The 18337-nt window shown below is 40.1% G+C and overlaps 1 protein-coding gene across 1 annotated transcript in view; it reads right to left on the bottom strand.

The window, feature by feature from the left end:
* Positions 1-18337, bottom strand: part of stag2a (STAG2 cohesin complex component a) — a 28544-nt gene continuing 10207 nt past the window's right edge. Inside the window, exons 11-34 of the mRNA XM_026182965.1 lie at positions 16446-16544; positions 16220-16299; positions 15831-15938; positions 15230-15338; positions 14855-14972; positions 14571-14674; positions 14379-14471; positions 14199-14288; positions 13905-14108; positions 13731-13801; positions 13487-13574; positions 11950-12030; positions 11514-11606; positions 11214-11385; positions 10985-11124; positions 10799-10900; positions 10256-10404; positions 10045-10173; positions 9744-9952; positions 6640-6880; positions 6407-6517; positions 6176-6302; positions 5750-5827; positions 1-2341 (exon numbers count right to left, since the gene is read on the bottom strand). Coding sequence (XP_026038750.1) covers positions 2318-2341; positions 5750-5827; positions 6176-6302; positions 6407-6517; positions 6640-6880; positions 9744-9952; positions 10045-10173; positions 10256-10404; positions 10799-10900; positions 10985-11124; positions 11214-11385; positions 11514-11606; positions 11950-12030; positions 13487-13574; positions 13731-13801; positions 13905-14108; positions 14199-14288; positions 14379-14471; positions 14571-14674; positions 14855-14972; positions 15230-15338; positions 15831-15938; positions 16220-16299; positions 16446-16544 — 2820 coding nt within the window. The 3' untranslated portion in view covers positions 1-2317. The remainder of the gene's footprint in view (positions 2342-5749; positions 5828-6175; positions 6303-6406; positions 6518-6639; positions 6881-9743; positions 9953-10044; positions 10174-10255; positions 10405-10798; positions 10901-10984; positions 11125-11213; positions 11386-11513; positions 11607-11949; positions 12031-13486; positions 13575-13730; positions 13802-13904; positions 14109-14198; positions 14289-14378; positions 14472-14570; positions 14675-14854; positions 14973-15229; positions 15339-15830; positions 15939-16219; positions 16300-16445; positions 16545-18337) is intronic.

Below are 18337 nucleotides of genomic sequence, written 5' to 3'. Positions count from 1 at the left end.
CACAGTTGTAGAGGGTTTATTCTGTTCATGTTACATCTCCATACATAAATACAAACCGTAAAGGATGCAATGGGCACTTTGTAAATAGAATATAAACACAAATTTAATATACGCAAATATTTAAATATGTATAAACGTACAGATGTTTGCACATTTTCAGCAGTTTGATGCAAAACAGAAAAGCTCCAAAATGACATGAGTCATGTAAATTTACAGACAAGTCTAAGATGTGTTTTTCTCATTTGCCTAACATGAAAAGTTATTATGTATGTGGTAATGTTTAACCCTCTTGTTATGTTGGTTTCCAGGAACACCAATTATGTTCCTGGGTCAATTTGACCCAGGGCATGTGTACTCATCCAAAAAGTGTCAGAAACACTGGCATTGATTATTTTACAATTTTCTTGTATAATTTTGATTTTCTGGTTTTCTGTAGTGATGCAGATGACATCTCTTCTGTTCTGGGTCAACATAACAGGAGGGTTAAGACCTGATGATTTGATTCTCCAGATTATAGTGACACTGAGGAAATAAGGTTCATTTTCAGCTACAATATGATTACACCTTCTTTCATAAAGTCTGATTCTGCCAGCCAGGCCAATACACAGAAGAAATACCGGAACAATCCACGGTAAAACAAAGAAAAAAAAAACAATGCACTGTGTGTGCACTTACAAATTAGTAGATTAATGTCAAAGACTTACATTCTTTTCCTTTGACAATTCCCCAAAATTTCACACAAAAAGAAACAGTAAATATAAAATGAGCACCGATTCACAATATATTACACATTTGTAACTGTATAATATACAATTCTGATACTATGATTGTTGGCTAAAGAATTTAGAAGCTTTGTAATTTAGAATATTTCTATAACTCTTAAACACGCAGCAGTCGCAAACCAACCAAACTGGCAGTTTGAAAAACTATTTCTGAACACCTGCAAATACAAAAAACAAAACAAAACCAAACAAACACACATCGTTCTCAACCATTTTAAAAATCCTTTCTTTTAAAGATTGCAATCATGGCATGTCTCTAATATTAGATATTACTAGATACTATACAGTGGAAAAAAATAGTTAATATATAGGAGAGATTACATATTTGAGGTTGAGTCAAAGTTTTACAACATTGTGATTTCTTCCAACATTAAAAAATAATTTTAGATGCAGCCTCAATTTGTCAAATTACTACATCTGAGCAATGAGGTACGTTTGTACCCGTTCGCTACAGAGAGACGAAAAGAAAATACAGCTGGCCACATCTATAGTAACATAATCATTTCCTTTAAAAAGGATCATTTCAATCTCTATGTGAAATAACATGATTAATAGAAACCATTAATTTACATTTGATTGTCATTACAAAATATCTATAAATCAAAGTTATCTAGAAGGTATAAAAGCAGAACACATGTCTCTAAAAAATACCATCACAAAGAAATCTGAGAATGCTGTATATATATAACTTGTGGCAAGGCCTTTAAACAGTATGACACGCCAGTTCACATTATACTTACTGTGTACATGTTTTGATATATGGCTACATGCCATGCCAGAATCTACAGTTTAAAAGTTCAGAAGGTGAACAACAATACCACTGACACCCTTCCAATATAACGCAGTAGCCATTTAATAACTGCTGCCATTATGAAACATTATATGTTCAGCGTATGTCCGGATTGCATCAGAGAGGGGGTTCGTTTAAACCTAAGATAGTTTCTCGATGTAAAGCTTAAAAATGACCATCCAGCACAATTACCACCTCTGTGACCAAGTGCAGGGTTATTATAGTGTTCAACAATAACTGAACACTACAAGCATCAAAACAGTAGTGTTATTCTGCAAGCCTATTATATTTTCTGGTGTTCATGAAATTGTGTTCACCCTCCCTGTATATTGGCCGCTATGTATTTACAGACATTTTTCGTCTACTTAAAGAGTTTAAAGGTATACATCATTCACTTGAATTTTGACCTGTTATTGTCCCATCACCATGCAAACTGCTACACAATATCCGTACCTGTACCGCTTCACACATTATAACAAGTGTAGCCAAGTGATAGCTGGCATCAAGTTTTTTTAGGGCGACTGAACAAAAACCGAAACATCTCTGCCGCAGTGTGACCAAAATCCGGTGTGTGAAAATAGCAGAATAAAATTCAAATCCAAGCTCAAGCACTCCTTCTAAGTTTTAACAAAGTGTTAAAGAGGCAAACATTGGTGTCTCACAAGCCTACTAGTCCAGTCCACTCTCATTTATAAAGAGTCATTTCACCGTCCCAGGAGTTCGATGACATGCTGTCCTTTTCATATTAAAACATTGAAACATTGAGAACCTAAAGGCGAAAGAAAAAAAGCAGTGTTAGAAATTCAAAACCAAATAAAAACAAACAGATATCGAGTGTACAGTATGAACAGATGAGAAATATGTGGTTGTTTTTACACCTAAAGTTGTTCCTCCTTTGGGGTTCTTTAATCAAACTGTCATAAATAACAAGAAAATGGACTTCTACCAAATAAGGCTAGGCATGCGTGAACTGTACGTTGATCTATCATGCTTACTTGGCCATTCACTCAAACAGGTTTTTTTGGGGGTTTTTTTGCTCTCTTGCTCTTGACGAAGGCGGTCGCACTTTTCTCCTCTCCTCCTCCTCCCCCTTAGCTTCCCTGCTTAGCCTCTTGTGTCCTTGTCTAGTCTCGTGTTTTTTGTATTACTTTTCCCTGGAACACTCTCTCACAGTCTGTTCTCTAAAACCTAAAAGAGGAATTATGGATTTGATTTGATCAACTGGTCCCTGAATACAATTGACACCCTTTTTCTCAACGAGAAGTCTGGGCTCGGGTGAGCCTGAGTGCTGAAGATATCTACCTATTCGGAACCGTGATAACAGGTTTCTTGCTGATCGGAGCTGGCTTGGCCCTGGCTTATCGAAGAATTAACAAAGTGGAACTGGCTGTTCAAACCCCCACAAGGCTGCCCGCTGGGATTGAAACGATGGGACGAGGCGTGAGTTTCTCAAAATGGGCTCATTGAGTGCAGCACGGATAAGATCTTGGAGAGGCTTACGGCTGCCGTGAATACTCAGAATAAGACTGGATTACATCTTGGAGGGGCTCGCTCGGAACAACACCTCTGAGCGCAAATTGGATCACATCTTAGAGAAGCGCACTGCGTTCATGAGTTCTCAGAATCGGCTCCTTGAGCACAAGAATGACAACATCACGGAGCGCAAGTTTGATAACATCATGGAGAAGCTCACGACTCTCCAACGGGAGATTGAGAAACCAGTGTCGGACTGTTAGAACAGCTTTGAAATTCATATGAGTTGTTCGCACTAAAGTAAAAACCACCATCACTTCATGCAGAGGTGGGACCAAGTCATTGTTTTGCAAGTCTCAAGTAAGTCTCAAGTCTTTATCCTCAAGTCTCAAGTCAAGTCTCAAGTAATGTCAGGCAAGTCAGAGTCGAGTCTCAAGTCACTGGTGTAAAAGTCCGAGTCAAGTCACAAGTCTGAAACTTTGAATTTCAAGTCCTTTCAAGCCTTTAAAAAAAACAACGAAAAAATAATGTTGCAGTTATATGCTAAATGTAAATATTAGACCATGTAATTTTAAAATCTGTGTTTTTCTCAACACATGACAAAATAGTGAACTTAGAAAATATACACAAATTGTGAAATTGCGCCTCTTTAAAATGCAGCTCAATTAAACCTAGCTCCAAGAATAATTTTCACCGACGGTTCTGAGATAAGCTGCATGTTATTCTTGGATGCGCTTGTAGGACCAGCTTTAAAATCGCATGACAAAAATATCATACACATTAAAAAAAACTGTATCACCAACGTAGCCTGGACAACATTTGCTAGTTAGATGAAGTCAGCTATCTCATTGTAGCATATTTATATGCATATTTATAAGCATACGGTTCTTGGAGTGAGTGCATACACTCATGAAGTTTAGTAACTTCAGGTCACTGCAACAAGCCCAGGTACAGTTTACCGACGGATGGGTACAGGACCTTGAAATGCACCGTGTAGAACGAAAGACCATCGTACGTATCATAAGTTTACCAGTCTCACAAATTGTCGTCATAAATACACATTCGTTAACCGTTTATTAATAGGACCTTTGAGCTCAACGGTAATTAATTAGTAGTGGAAATAATTTCTGGTACCCATCACAGAAATGTAGCAGTGACAATAACACTGTATGCTGTAATCATACTGGGCAATTAGTGATACAAAAAACCTGTTTTATCCTGTGAATAAAAGTATATGTTTTTGTCAATGTACCATAATAACAGAAGCGAAACGCAATATTGTGTCAGGACAATTCACTATTTATGCACAATAAACAAAGGAGCATAGCGCGACAATTTCTGTTCAGCGCCAGACTTGCTTGTAACCTATATCACCAATTATGTTATGAAAATGACGTGTTAACTACAACAGCAGACTGACCTTTGTGTAAATGCTTGGAGCAGACTAACCTGTGAGCTGGAGTGTTCTGGGACGTTATATTTGATCTTTGAATGGCTGCAATCCAGGCTATCCGTCGCGTCTTTGTTACTTCGGAAACATGGCTCGAACAATTTCTCTTCAACGACGTAATCCGATAACAACCGATCTCTTTACCCGTCGGCTTCCCGTGGCTGTCATGCGACCGGCTATTGCAGTTAATAATACAACGGCTTCTTGACATTTTTGTGTTTCTTTTTATCGCTGTATAACTGATTTTAATTGAAAGCCTGCGTGCGCTAGTACCGCTTGCCACGAGTTCCCAGAATCCTTTGCGGTTCTACCCGTGAATGACGTCACATTTTCAATCTCTATATAATATGCATGTTAAATTTTATATTTGGGGTAAAATATCAAGTCTTTTCAAGTAAACCGGTTCAAGTCCAATTCAAGTCCCAAGTCATTGGTGTAAAAGTCCAAGTCAAGTCACAAGTCTTAGAACATTTTTTCAAGTCAAGTCTAAAGTCATAAAATTAATGACTCGAGTCTGACTCGAGTCCAAGTCATGTGACTCGAGTCCACACCTCTGACTTCATGCGGATACCCCTTCGGCGCCAGCTGCGGTCTCAAGGCTGGAGCGGAACAACAACACCTTGATACGGACTGTGTTTAGACTGTTCTTCCCATTCTATGCAAGGCCACCTGGGTTGGCTGGAAGACTGTTTACTTAGCCTGGCAGGGCAAAGGACACTGTCTCAGCTGAACTCTGGACACATACACACACATGCACACAGACATATATACACAGGCAGATGTACACTCATCCCCACTCCCCCTCCAAACGTCTTCTACGCTTATTCCCCTCCGATGCTGACGGTGGATCAAGGAGACCAGCGCTTATGCTGCTGGCCCGGATGCACTGTCTACACTGGCTGTCTCTCACCTTTTACCCATCCCTGTTGCTTGTCATGTGTTTCTTTGGTGTATTAAGAGTTTTTTCATGTGCTATGTGCAGAGGTGTTTTTTTTTCTGTTCTCAAACTGATCTCCCTGTTGGAGCTCAGTCTGGGGGGAGTTATTTTTTTCTCCTCATCTTTCCTCATGTTGTGCTTTTTCCATGTTATACCTCTCAGACCTGTCTTCCCCATGTGATGTTTGTGTAATGTACGTATGGTCGGAAGGGTAAGACGCCGCTGGCACGGCTGGCAGCCTTAACCCATTTCCCTCGGGATGAATAAAGTATGATCAATCAATCAATCAGTTATTATAAGAAGTGGAATACTCCTACCGAATCATCCATGATGGAAGATGGATCAAAGTAATCTGGCTTCAGTTCGGTTCTTTCTCTGCGATTCTTTGATGCCGGCTGAAAGATAACAACTCAGTTAGAAGAATACTCCACAAGATGAAAAAAATATATACAGTCAAAAAAATTATTAATTTTAACATCAACATTTGCTTTTATTATTTATTTATTGGAAGGACTGGCATGACCAGCTTACTCTGCTAGAAATGCAGGATTCAGATTATCTCTAATTTGGTTCAGTTCATCTGGATGCTACATTTTCAGTGGGAGAAACGTTTCATTACTCATCTCCCGCTGAAAATGCCACGTCCAAATCAGCAGAATCAACTTCCTAGGATTTCCTTACTGGAATTATTAAACATGCATCTAGACAAATGTAGACTATTGTTTGTTAGTTTTTTTAATTACCAAATCGATGTCCATTGTGTCAAAATCCATGCCCTCATTGATATCTTCCAAGCGGTCTTCAGATGACATCATCACATCCTCCACTATTGGCTCCTCATCATCCTCCATGAGCCCAGAGCCTCGACGACTGTGACGCATAACAAAAAAATAACACGTCAGAAAAATGCTTTTTGTCAGACTCTTTATTGGCTCAAAGTTCGGCCAAAAACAGTTAAGTGCTGAACTTCTTACATTGCTTGCTGCATGTGGTTCCTCATCTTGGCGTAGTGCATGCTAACCCGCTCTTGCTGCTGACGGGCTTCAGCTTGTTGCCTTTGTGTCAGCATCCAAGTAACCTGGGTACTGTGGAACAGGGTTCATTACTTCATAATTCCCACAGTTTTAAAAAAGTGGCTTTACATACTGTACTGCAACTAAGACCTCTGCAGACATGTATGCAATAATGTAATACACATATTTTTTACTTGTAATCAATGGTAGTCTGGTGTTGAGGGTGTGGCTGCTGCTGCTGAGGAGGCACAGGTTGATGGGGATGCTGCTCTGCTGGCATGGTGAACGTGGCTGTGAAGCTGTCCTCTGGCCTCATTTTCTTTGGATCCCTCAGTACAGTGGAAGTTAGATGGGGTGAATGCATCATCACTGGCGTTTGCACATTCTGCTCACGGTTCATCCAAACCGCATCGCTGCTGCTACTGCTGTTCTCTTCTGCCAGAGAAAATCATTTGTTACACTCCTTGAATTTTACTGAACACACGCAGTGACCATAACAATGAGTGAGCTGTTTGATTTATTATTAAAGTGGCAGGCTGTGATGAGAATTAACATGAAACATTTTGCAAGAGGATCCTAGGAGAAATACATGTGCCTAAGAGAGAGATGCATTTTTATGTTTATGTGTGACGTTTGAAGGTGAATACTGCACCGTATTCAAATTCATGACGGCGTATTCGCTCACAGAAAGACCTTATTTCAATCTCAGGCAGACTTTAAGAAATACAGCAAACAAACTGCTGTGACAGTCATGGAATACAAAGAAAATGTTGTCACCTTAAATACAACTCTACTAACCAGCAGCTGTTTTGATGTAGATCAGGGGTCGGCAATCCTGGGCACGCGTGCCAGGGTAAACTGATGGCACAACCATAGCTGGACTGGCCATTGGGCATACCGGGCATTTGTCCAGTGGGCCCATGGTGATTTCTGGTTTTTATGGGCCGATGATTTTATTTATTTTTTTGTAACAGTATAAACAATGAAAGGTGGTGAATTGGCCAGATGCTGGCCGATGTGTAAAAATAACTCAGTTGTTTGGTGGTGGCTATGGCGGAGCTTCCACAGAGGCCAGCAGGTGGATGAGTGAAAGGGGAGGCAGGAGGAGGAGAGACCCAAGGCGGCCGCCGGTCCGAGTGTCAGGTGAACTGAACTTCAGGTAAGAAGTTATGACCTGCAGTCCATCTGGGTCAGATATAAACCAAGTTTAGGTGGAGTTTATTTTCGTTGTGCTGACTTTTTACAGTCAGTTACAATAACTCGTACTGCGTTCTAGCTAGCATGACGGAGTTTCTATACAGCTGGGTGGGTGCTTTGATGGTACTAATAGTGAACTTTATTTTATTCATAAGGTTAGTAACCTCATTATTCTGTGTTTGCGCTGCACAGCTGCCTCTTCTTCTCATCCTCTCCCCCTCCCTCTCCTGTTGCTACTTCAATCATGAAACTGATCAATGATCAGCTGATCGGCTTTTCTCTCTTGTTTGTTTATCGCCCACTTTGCGCCAGAAACAGGAAACCAGTGGATGTTGCGCCAAACAACAGCAGCAGGTTTAAGCTTGATCAGCTGTTGTTAGATTTTATTTATTATTAATTTCTAGTATCAGCTGATGTTTGCTGGAGCCACAGCTGTAAACCTGCTGGTCAGGATGTCGGTTTGGATATGTGGTGAGAGGGAAACATGAAGATGAAACCAGGAGATGTCCTTACTGAATCATCAGAGCTGAGCAGGGGATGGAGAAACAGGTTTACCTTTTACGTGACATGAATGAGTTGAAGGGAAGTTATGAACTGTTTCTGAGAGACAAATAACACCAGGATCCTTTTTTTTTTTTTTTTACATAGCTGACAGCTGGTAACTGTGCAGGGGCGGGTCTAGCAAAGTTTTGCCAGGGGGGCCAGGCAGGGCATTAACAGGGAAAGGGGGGCACAAAGAAATACTTTTCTTTCTTATTCTCATTTAAAATGTCTAGCTTTTAATAAATAATTATCTGAATCCTACAATCAAAGTTTTTATCTGATGTAAAATGTATAGAAATCATACATATACCAATAAGACTGTACATCACTGTCACAACAGCGTCTGTTTTCATTCAAAGTTTTTATGGCTTTTCCTATAATACCTGGTGGGCCGGTCTCTACTCAAAATGCCTGGGCCGATTTTTTTGTCCCAGTCCAGCCCTGGGCACGACATGCAGTGAATTAATTTGAGAAGGTTGTGCAACGTTAGTTGTGCCGCTTCTTAATGACAGTATCTTAGCTAACAACCCCAAGTACCAGATTCAACTTGTAATTGGCTAAAAATTACTTAGCCTACTGGTGAGAGGGACGTTGCTAGCTGGCAGTTTTGTCAAGCGATGTTGAAATTTTCACATTCCAACACTTCAAATACCTCAGGAGCTCTCCGCTCAGCGCAGCATCAGCACCACGGAAATGCTTGTATACATCCGAAGACTGAGACAGAATTCACAATGTATTTTCGGGACTTTCAGGTGTATGGACCAATGTTTTCTTTTCTGATCAAACCAGAAAGCTTTAATGAGCAGCTGGATTTGTCTCAGATTAACTGGCTGAGTTAATGCCAGTTAATGCAACATCGAAATGCAGCTGATTGAACTGAAAACCTCGACTCTGTGGGGTCAAAGTTTGCAGAACTACGAACGCAGCTGGTATCCATAGCTGTGCGCGTTAATGGAGTTTGCATTTTCACCTGCTGGACATCACTACCTGACAAGTTTAACTGTCTTCAGAACATTGCAGAGGCCTTACTGACAGTATTTGGTTGTACAAATAGCAGATTTTCTCTCACATGAAGAGTGTCCTCAGGTAGCCGTCTGAATGCTGGACACTCGGAGACCTGTGTCTCTGAGTGGGAGACCAGAGATCAGATTAACATGTGTATCTCTGTATTAACAGACATACCATACTGACCCAGTTTATTTTTCTTATCATTGTTGTGAGGAAACCATAAATAGCATTTGCACTTTCTGTTGTGCACTTCATTTGCTGTTATGGATAAAAAGTGTCTTTTTTGTTTCAAAATAGCTGATGACTATTCGCTGATAGCTGCCAACATCTGCGAACAAATATAATTCTATAAAGTGGTTCTATATAGTGTCTAACTGTTACTATAGAGCATTATTAAATTTATTGCTAATGCAGTCATATGGCACATTGACTTCTGAGGAAATTTTAGATGGCACTCATAATCAGAAAGGTTGCCGACCCCTGATGCTGCAGATCGGTTGCTGTGGTAGATAAAATAAATGGTCCACCAAAGTACACCAGCAATGCTCACCTTCAGGCAATTTTCTTTTGCTGGCAGTGGCTGGCTTGGATTTCTTACTCCTGACAGTGGAGCCTCGACTGCTGATCCCACTAATTACAGACATAGTGTCGTCATCTGCTCCAGCCTGCAGAGAATTTCTGTATGAGATGAGAGGCAGCCAGCAGTCTTCTCTCTGCAGGGCCATCTGAAATGTCATGAATCGCTCCAAGTACATGTGACTGCAAAAAGTGAAATGACAGTAAACATTAGAGTCTTTTTAGAGGTTCTCATCATTTTCATGCTCACATTACTCATCGTGCCGCAAACTTACACTGTCCTCTTGTCCTGTCGAATTAGTTTGCTAGAGAACTCACTCAGGATATCCAAAAATGCTAAATTAAGCGGTGGACTTCCTTCTCCTTGGGGACTTGGCTCTTTAAAGGCAAACTCAATCCCGTCTCTAAAATAAACAAACAAGACATGACATATGAAAGTTCCTGTTCATTAGAGCAAATGATGTTTGGGTTAGGGAAATGACTTACTTATGTAACATGGCAATAGCCTCTCTGGTCTTCAGCTGATCCAAACCAAACGTCAATGAGAAGCGTCGGGCGAGCTCTTTTATGCCGCAGAAGGCTGATGATGAGCGGTCGAAATTGAAGCCGAGTTCAGACAACATGTCATTGAACAACTGCAAAAGAGGTTTCAAATACTGTTTGTCTGATTTTAGTAATTAAAAGCCTCTGAAGACCCTGAGAAGATTTTTTCCAGACTAAAATGCAAATAAAGGATTTTGGGACTGACTCTTTTATCTCTTCTATTTGGTGAGGTATCGCTATTTGAGGAGGCCCGAAAAGACTTTATCGGGCTTCCAGCAGTATGATGATCTAAGTGATGATGATGCTGGATCTCAAGGACAGCCTGGCTGCTTACTGACAGTACAGAGACAAAAGGCGCTTCCTTATCTATGTGTTAAGACAATTCATCTGTGTCTCCTGAACAGCGGCAAACCTGGTCTCATCATAATATCAGCAACAAGTATGTTTTACACATTGGTGACCATCCATCTGTTTCATATGTCATACCTTTTGCAGGCTCAATATGAGCGTCTTTGCACACTGGATTTTGTCGATTTGTCTCGTCTTACTCATTGTTTCCTTGATAATATCTCCATAATCGTTGTAATACTGAGGAGAAACAGGAGAAATACTGTTAACTAAAACAACAGGGCTGGATGATTTCGTTATGATCTCTACAGGATTTAGACCTACCCTCATGTACTGTTTAAATATATCTGCTCCGGTGTTTATTTCCACAACATTGTAAATGATTAATTTGCAATAGGCAGCAAGAAGGTTTCTCCTCTTATGTAGAGCTTCAATTTTACTGGCTTCATCATCTTGTTGTCCATCTAAAAAAATGAAAAATTTATAAAAAGTCATGTTCCTTCTTTAAACAGAGTGTGGTAGGTTCATATAAAACAGGGTAGTGTTTTCTGACCTGTGCTGTTGTCATCATCCTGATCAATGAAAACATGATCCAGGATGAAGTTGAGCAGCTCTGCCTGCAAAGAAGAGTCTGGCGAATAGACCAGAGACTCCAACTGTTCCCGGCCTGAAGACATAATTTGGTGACTGAAGATCAGTAGCAGATCACACAGTATAGTGAAGGCCTGGAATAAACACAACACTTGAGCATATATGGAAATGCTGACCACAGAAATTTTCAGTTGCGCTGAAAAAACGAAAAAGGAAATAAAAATAAATAAATAAAAATTATCTGACTCATCAAAATCCTCACCTGCTCTTTGACTGCGTTGTTGATGGTGTTTATGTAGCGCTGACACATTAAACAGAAAGCTCGCATTTGCTTTCTCAAGGTCACCATGTCACCCTGAGAGGAGTAAAGGTTCAGTTAGTAAAACCCTTTCAAAGTAACATTGTACCTGTATTACCCAGGCATTAAGAAATGTATAACTCTATTTATAAAGCTTGACAGAAAACTGCAATCAGACTGGGAAGTGTTGTAAGCAAAACAAAGTAAAAACATGTAACTCCTACTTTAGATCTGCATATACATGGTGTCCAAATGTAACTACAGAGAGAATTTACTGTGACACAGGCGGAAGGATACTTTCAAACTGTGATACACTGCCAATCATATTTATTTGGGAAATGTAGGCACAGAAATGTTATTACATGTATTTTGCCAAATATCCCCAAAATGTGAACAGTACCTTTACTGAAGTGCCATCTGAAACCTTCGCTAGATGCCACAGGATGATGTAATGTGTGCACTGCATTGCATGAACCACAATCTGAGAGGAACAAAAATCAAGCAGAATAGATAAACTGCACATTCAGTATTTTAACATGAACTTAACAGGTCACTCAGAGGGTAATTCTAGTTTACTTGAACTGTACTAACTTGGTTAATCGTAACTTTATTTTGAAAGCTTGACTCTAAATTTTAAAAGAGTTCGATGTTCAGTAATTATTAAGACATGTCAAGGTTCATTTGTGCTTGCTATTTCTTTTTAAATACACAAAAGAATTATTCATATAATCATCTATTTTTTCTGTTTTTATTTTCTGTCACGCATTCACCACTTTGTTAGGTACACTTGTTCGACTGCTCCTTAATACAAATATCTAATCAGCCAGTCACATAGCATCAACTCGTTATATTTTGGCATGTAGACATGGTCATGACAACCAGGTGAAGTTCAAAAGGAGCATAAGAATGAGGAACAGAGGCAATTTAAGTGACTTTGAATGTGGCACGGTCATTAGTGCTAGACTCAGACTCTGGGTTTATAGAAAATTGTTTGAAAGAGAGAGTAAATGTCCACTGAACAGCAGTTCTCTGGGCAACAAAATGCTTTGTTGATGCCAGGTCAGGATGGCCAGAGTGTTTGGAGCCGAAAGAAGAAAGCAACAGTAACTCAACCATATATCGAGCCTTGAAGTAGATGGACTACAGCAAGCAGAAGACCACAACACCCCTTTAAGTTGCAAGCAGGAAATTGGGGCTACGGTTCACAGAGGCTGACCAAGACTAGACAATAGAAGAGTGGAAAAATGCTGGCTGTCCGATTCTGCTACATCACTGGGAAGGTAGGGTCAGAATTTGATGTCAACAACATGCAATCATGGATCCATTCTGCCTTGTATCAACTGTTCATAATGGTGGCAGTGATATAAAAGTGTGGGGGACACTTTCTGGGCACAGTTTGGGACCCTTATTATTAACTGAGCATAATTTAAACACTAAAGCCTGCATGAGCATTGTTGCACCCTATGTCCATCCCTTGATGACCACAGTGTACAATCTTCTGATGACATGTTGAAGCACCACATCACAAATCTCAAACCACCTCAAACTGGGTTCTTGAACATGACAATGAGTTCACTGTACTCAAATGACCTCCAGTCACCATATCTGAAACCAACAGAGCAACTTTGGAATGTGGTAGGAGGGGAGAGCCACATCATAGATGTGCAGCATCTCTGTGATGCTATCATGGCAATATTGACCAAAATCTCCGAGGTATGCTTAAAGCACCTTGTTCAATCTATGACACAAATTGAAAGCACAAAAGGGGTCCAACTGGGTACTAGCAAGATATATTTAACAAAGTGGCTGGTGAGTATATATGATCAATGATTCTTTCCAAATTATCCCTCACATCACCTGTAACTCAAGTAACATATGGGAATGTAAACACCCTGATTAACTCCATTTGTAGGATTTTGGGGATGACACTGTAATACCTGTTCAGGCATATCGCCATTCTGTAGACCTGTGTTGAGTAGCCTGTAGTTGCTGGTGAAGAGATCCCACTTAGTGAGGTCGTGTGCACTGAAAGCAGAAATGTACATTAAATCTATAACATTTAATATGCATGCATGCTGTCACTGACATCTTAACCCAATATGAGAAAACAGAAACGTAAGATTTTTAACAAGTAATGTGTTCAAATCAAAAACTGAAACAGTTTCCATGAACTGCTTTTACTTGTGGAAAGTGGTGATCTTCTTAAGTGTGGATAGAACCTGGTAAGCATCATCCTCATCAGGTTCTTCACCCTGACAAACAAGAGATCATATGCTGAAATCTCAGATATTTGCCTCTACTCCTGCGAGCATCCTTTAAAATAATCCACACAGATAAACGCCTTACAGCACCTACCTCTTGCAGGAAGTCCTCCAGGAGTCTATTAAACTTGTCTACAAGCTCGTCAAGAAGCTGGGAGCGGGCGATGTCCACACGGTTGAAGATGGTGAACTCCTCGTTGCAGAGATAGTGGTAGGTGGTAGAGCAGGCCTCCAGGACCTCAGTGTCTGTGTGCTTATCCACAACTTCCCAGATTTGTCGCAACAGTGCGTCTAAATGCTAATTGAAAGAACATAACATTGTTTCACCAGCAGCACATACAATGCACTTCAGCTGTAAAACAAGCTTTAAAACAAACAACTCGCAAACCTTTTCTAACCGCCCAGTTGTGTAGATGTCAAGATCAAAGAACTTTGGTATCTGTAGCAAATTGGTCACCTTATCAATATCAACGCAGTACTACAAAAACAAAAGGGAACGCAGTCAGGCTTATTTCATGAATATTGAACCTGATGAAATAATGAACTCTGAGAACTCTGAATCACTCACCTTTGCCAATAACAGAGGCAAAGCAACTGCAAACATCTCTGTGACTCGTGTCCGATCATCCAGCTGTGTTTTCTTTTCTTTTGCAGTCAGGACCTTTTCCATGCACAAAACCCCGACAGCACAGTCAACACGAAATCATTCAAGGAGCTAAGTTAATCCTTTCTATCTCAAGCATGACGGCTTGACACTCACCCTCTTCCCCGTGCCTCTGCCTACAGGAGGATGACATTCGCAAGCCTGCCGAATGGCACAGAGCATGATTTCAACCAGGGCTGTCTCCTGACGATCGTTTAGAGCTAAAAAAAACCCAAAAAAACCAAAAAACCCCATAAAGAATGTTACCAAGTATCTAATGAAAAGACTTGCCTTCTAAGAGAAGCACAAATTAGAGTAAAAGTACAACAAATAAGTAATAGAGTGGCAAAAAGATTCATTTTCCTCACTAAAAACCTCGTTCTGAGACAGCGCTTCCTTACCTTCCTCTCCTGGCATTGGCTCATCCAGCAACAAGCTTATCATAGTCTCCCAGTCCTTTAGCAGCTCTGACGCACACTCCCACAGGCTATCCACTAAGTAGGCCCCATGTTCATGGAGCTGTAAAAAATGGAATGTGAATTGTAATGAAATGAAATAATCTATTTAAACACAGATAATACATTTCTGTTATTTTTTTATTCTCTTTGAGCCAAAAAACAGAAATCTCCAGTGCCTTGCAATAGATGTATGCACAGTTCTGATTCGTATTTAATTATTTAATCCAATCTTAAGAATAATTAATGATTGACACGTTTCAGTTGAAACTGCCATTTCTGCAAAGCAGGGGCACAGGGCTGACATAAAAGCCTGGTCACCTCACTCTCCAAGAAGAAGAACACAGTAGTCTTGATCAGGCTGCCGTTGAGGCTCTGCCTGCCCCTCCTGGGTAATCCCTCCTCCTCAGGACCTCGATGGCTAAACAACCTTCAATCAACCAAAGAAAAAGCAGTTTAATACACGTATGAAAAACAGGCTAAATGAACGTTTTCAGCCTCTTTAGGAAAGGAGGTGGGACAAATATCTCATGCATATTTCCTGTGTCTCCTTTATGGAATCTAATTGAGTTTACACTTAAGCTGGCCTTCACGCAAGCATTATTTTGCTTTTGTAATAACAAGGAGCCAGCAAAAAAAAATTCAGAGCCACCTTCCGAGCCGAGAGCAGGGTGGAATATTCCTTTAAGCCCTTCCTCCTCTCCCTCCTTTCTTGGAGCTTAGTGTGCTTCCCATGAATGTTGCTCGCTATGCAGTGCCAACCAGACTCAGGCTGAATCAAAGAGCCTGTTTACACAATAAGCCAATCCCTGGAATGTTTCTGTCAGTTTTATTACTGGCACTAAAATATTTTGAATAGATAACATTCATTCAAGCTGGTGATTCAATTACATCTCTTTCAAATCTGCAGAAAAACACATACTTTTTGAACAGGAACTCCCCCGCTGCGATGGCGATGGGTCGATGTGCCGAGTAAACCAGATGATAAACACTCTCACAGTCCTCTGCTGTCAGAACCTCATCACTACTCCTGTTACATGAAAAGCAAAAATAACTCTTTGTGATTATTGGATTTTTGATTAAGAAAAACAAACACTGAGAATTATCATTGTTATTTACATGATTTGTAAAAATTTTAATCACAATAGCTTTCAGAATTAGGAAGAAAACATAAATGCACACTAAGAAAAATAACACACTTGTCTGAAGAAAATGTTGACATCTGCTGTCGTGTTGAATTAAAACATGTCCTAATAATCACATGCTGTGGCACAAAATTAAATGGAAATTTGAGGAGGCGAGATTACTCACTGTAGGACAAGTGTCAGAAGTTTAATAGCTTGCACTGCAACATCATACTCCTTATCCAGAGTCATAGAAACAATGCGATCCTGTCAGTGAGAGAAAATGTCAGATCTCCATAATATTAGTTGCGGGTATGATGATGGCCAAATGGTACTATTTTATCTTTATCAAACATTTACATCTATGCAATGATATCCAAGAGGCATCTACATTTCTAGTCATGCTTACTTACCTTGAAGCGGCTTGTGAAGAGTTCCAGCCGAGTGCTGAGTTCTCTGTTGTAGAACAGGCCTTGCAGGGCAGTCAGGCACTTCAGACGCACTTCACCTTGCTGCAGTCGTAGCAGAAATGCATTAAATACTCGTGAAATCTGAATGCCTGTGTTACTCTGCCACTATTCCAGTTAAAATTGCTTATAATGCACCCCTAGAGGCAAGTTAAGTGAAGTTATAAGCAGGTTTTAGATTGATTTCTCTTAGACAGCTGTTTGCAATCCAAACATTTTGAAATGCAGTTACATGAAAAGTCTATGTAGAGGTAATAAAAATGCGTGAGGACCAGCAATAATAAAACAAACATGGGACATAGCAGCAAGACATGAGGGTGTCTTTCAGCATCAAATAGGATTCTCACAGGCAGACGATTTCCACCAAACAGGAAGTCTGTACCAGGCATCTTTCTCACCCAGCACAAGTGGCTGAACAAGAAAAGCAAGTACACCTCATAAAATATCCACCTGCTTTCAATGTGAGCCAAGTGAAGGCATAAGCTCAAGACTGGAGCACCCATCTAAACTCTGGATAAGTCTAGTGATTGGAGGTGTTTGGAATAAAAGCCCTCTAGCTGAAAGAAAATGGTAGCAGGAGCTCTGGACTTCAAATTTTAACTACCGTAGTTTTCGGATCATAAGCCGCATCTTTTTCCCCACACTGTGAACACTGCGGCTTATACTGACATGCGGCTAATGCATATTTTTTTTCATGCGGCCAAAAACATTTTGCCTGGTAACAGCAGACCAATAAAACTGATAAGTAGTATATATACGGTATATATTTTTACCAGTTGTTAAGAGACGTTGTAATGTTGTTTGTTTATGTTACCTTACGGATTAAATTAAACGTTAAAAATCGTCACGTGTAATATTTCTGTGTAAATATCTCATATTACAAGTAAAACGCATACGGCTTAAAATCCGGTGCAGCCTGTACAAGCACATAATTGATTTTCTTTCTAAAATTAGAGCATGCGGCTTTTAATCAGGTGTGCTCTGTAGTCCGGGAATTACGGTAATAGGCTTTAACAAATGGGAGATTTTCTGGATAGAGGGTGCTACAAACTGAACGTGTTGTGTACAAACATGACAGGTAACCTATGTACAGAACGAATGCGTTGCGTTTTTTCAGAAAAGTGGTCCTCAAAAAACTGACTGTTGACATGAAGTGACGATAAGCTGGTACTAATATTCCTAAACTAGAAAAAGAAGATTCTGAGTAGGGCTGGGCGATATGACCCAAAATTCATATCTCGATATTTTTTAGCTGGATGGCGATATAAGATATATATCTCGATATTTTTTTTAAGCCATAAAGTAAGAACAAAAAGAGTTCTTAGTCAAAGCTGTGTCCCAGATGTCACACAGGCACTTTTATTAACATACAGCACAGATGTACATGAAAAATTACTCAAAATTAAATTATGAGCATTCATTAAATAATAATGCTCCATAAATAAAAGAAAACAAGGTTGTTTTTGTGCTAAACAAAGAGCTCACAATTGTGCAGTCAAAATGTAAACTAAAAGACGCTGAGCGTAATAACAAAGACAGACAGATTTTACAGCTGCTCTGTTCCCAAGTTATACTGTGTGACTGATAGCCTGGAGTTTGAAATCCGCTTCATAACCACGTCTCTTACAGGTGCCATTTATGGTCCTTATACACACACAATACGGTAATATTACGTTGATGCACAGTACGTATCACTCCGCGAAGCTCCTCGGTAGCCGTAATGCGCCGACAATCTATCAAGCGGTGCAGCTCCGTAGCTTACCAAAGTCGTACTCAAACATTTTTGACAGATTGCTGAACGCCGTGTACCACATAAAATCGGTTCGCAGCCACCAAGC

The sequence above is a fragment of the Astatotilapia calliptera genome, chromosome 10, assembly GCF_900246225.1.
Source record: "Astatotilapia calliptera chromosome 10, fAstCal1.2, whole genome shotgun sequence".
Lineage (NCBI taxonomy): Eukaryota > Metazoa > Chordata > Actinopteri > Cichliformes > Cichlidae > Astatotilapia > Astatotilapia calliptera.
Note: the sequence above shows the minus strand (reverse complement) of the source record. Positions and strands in the feature narration are given on the sequence as shown.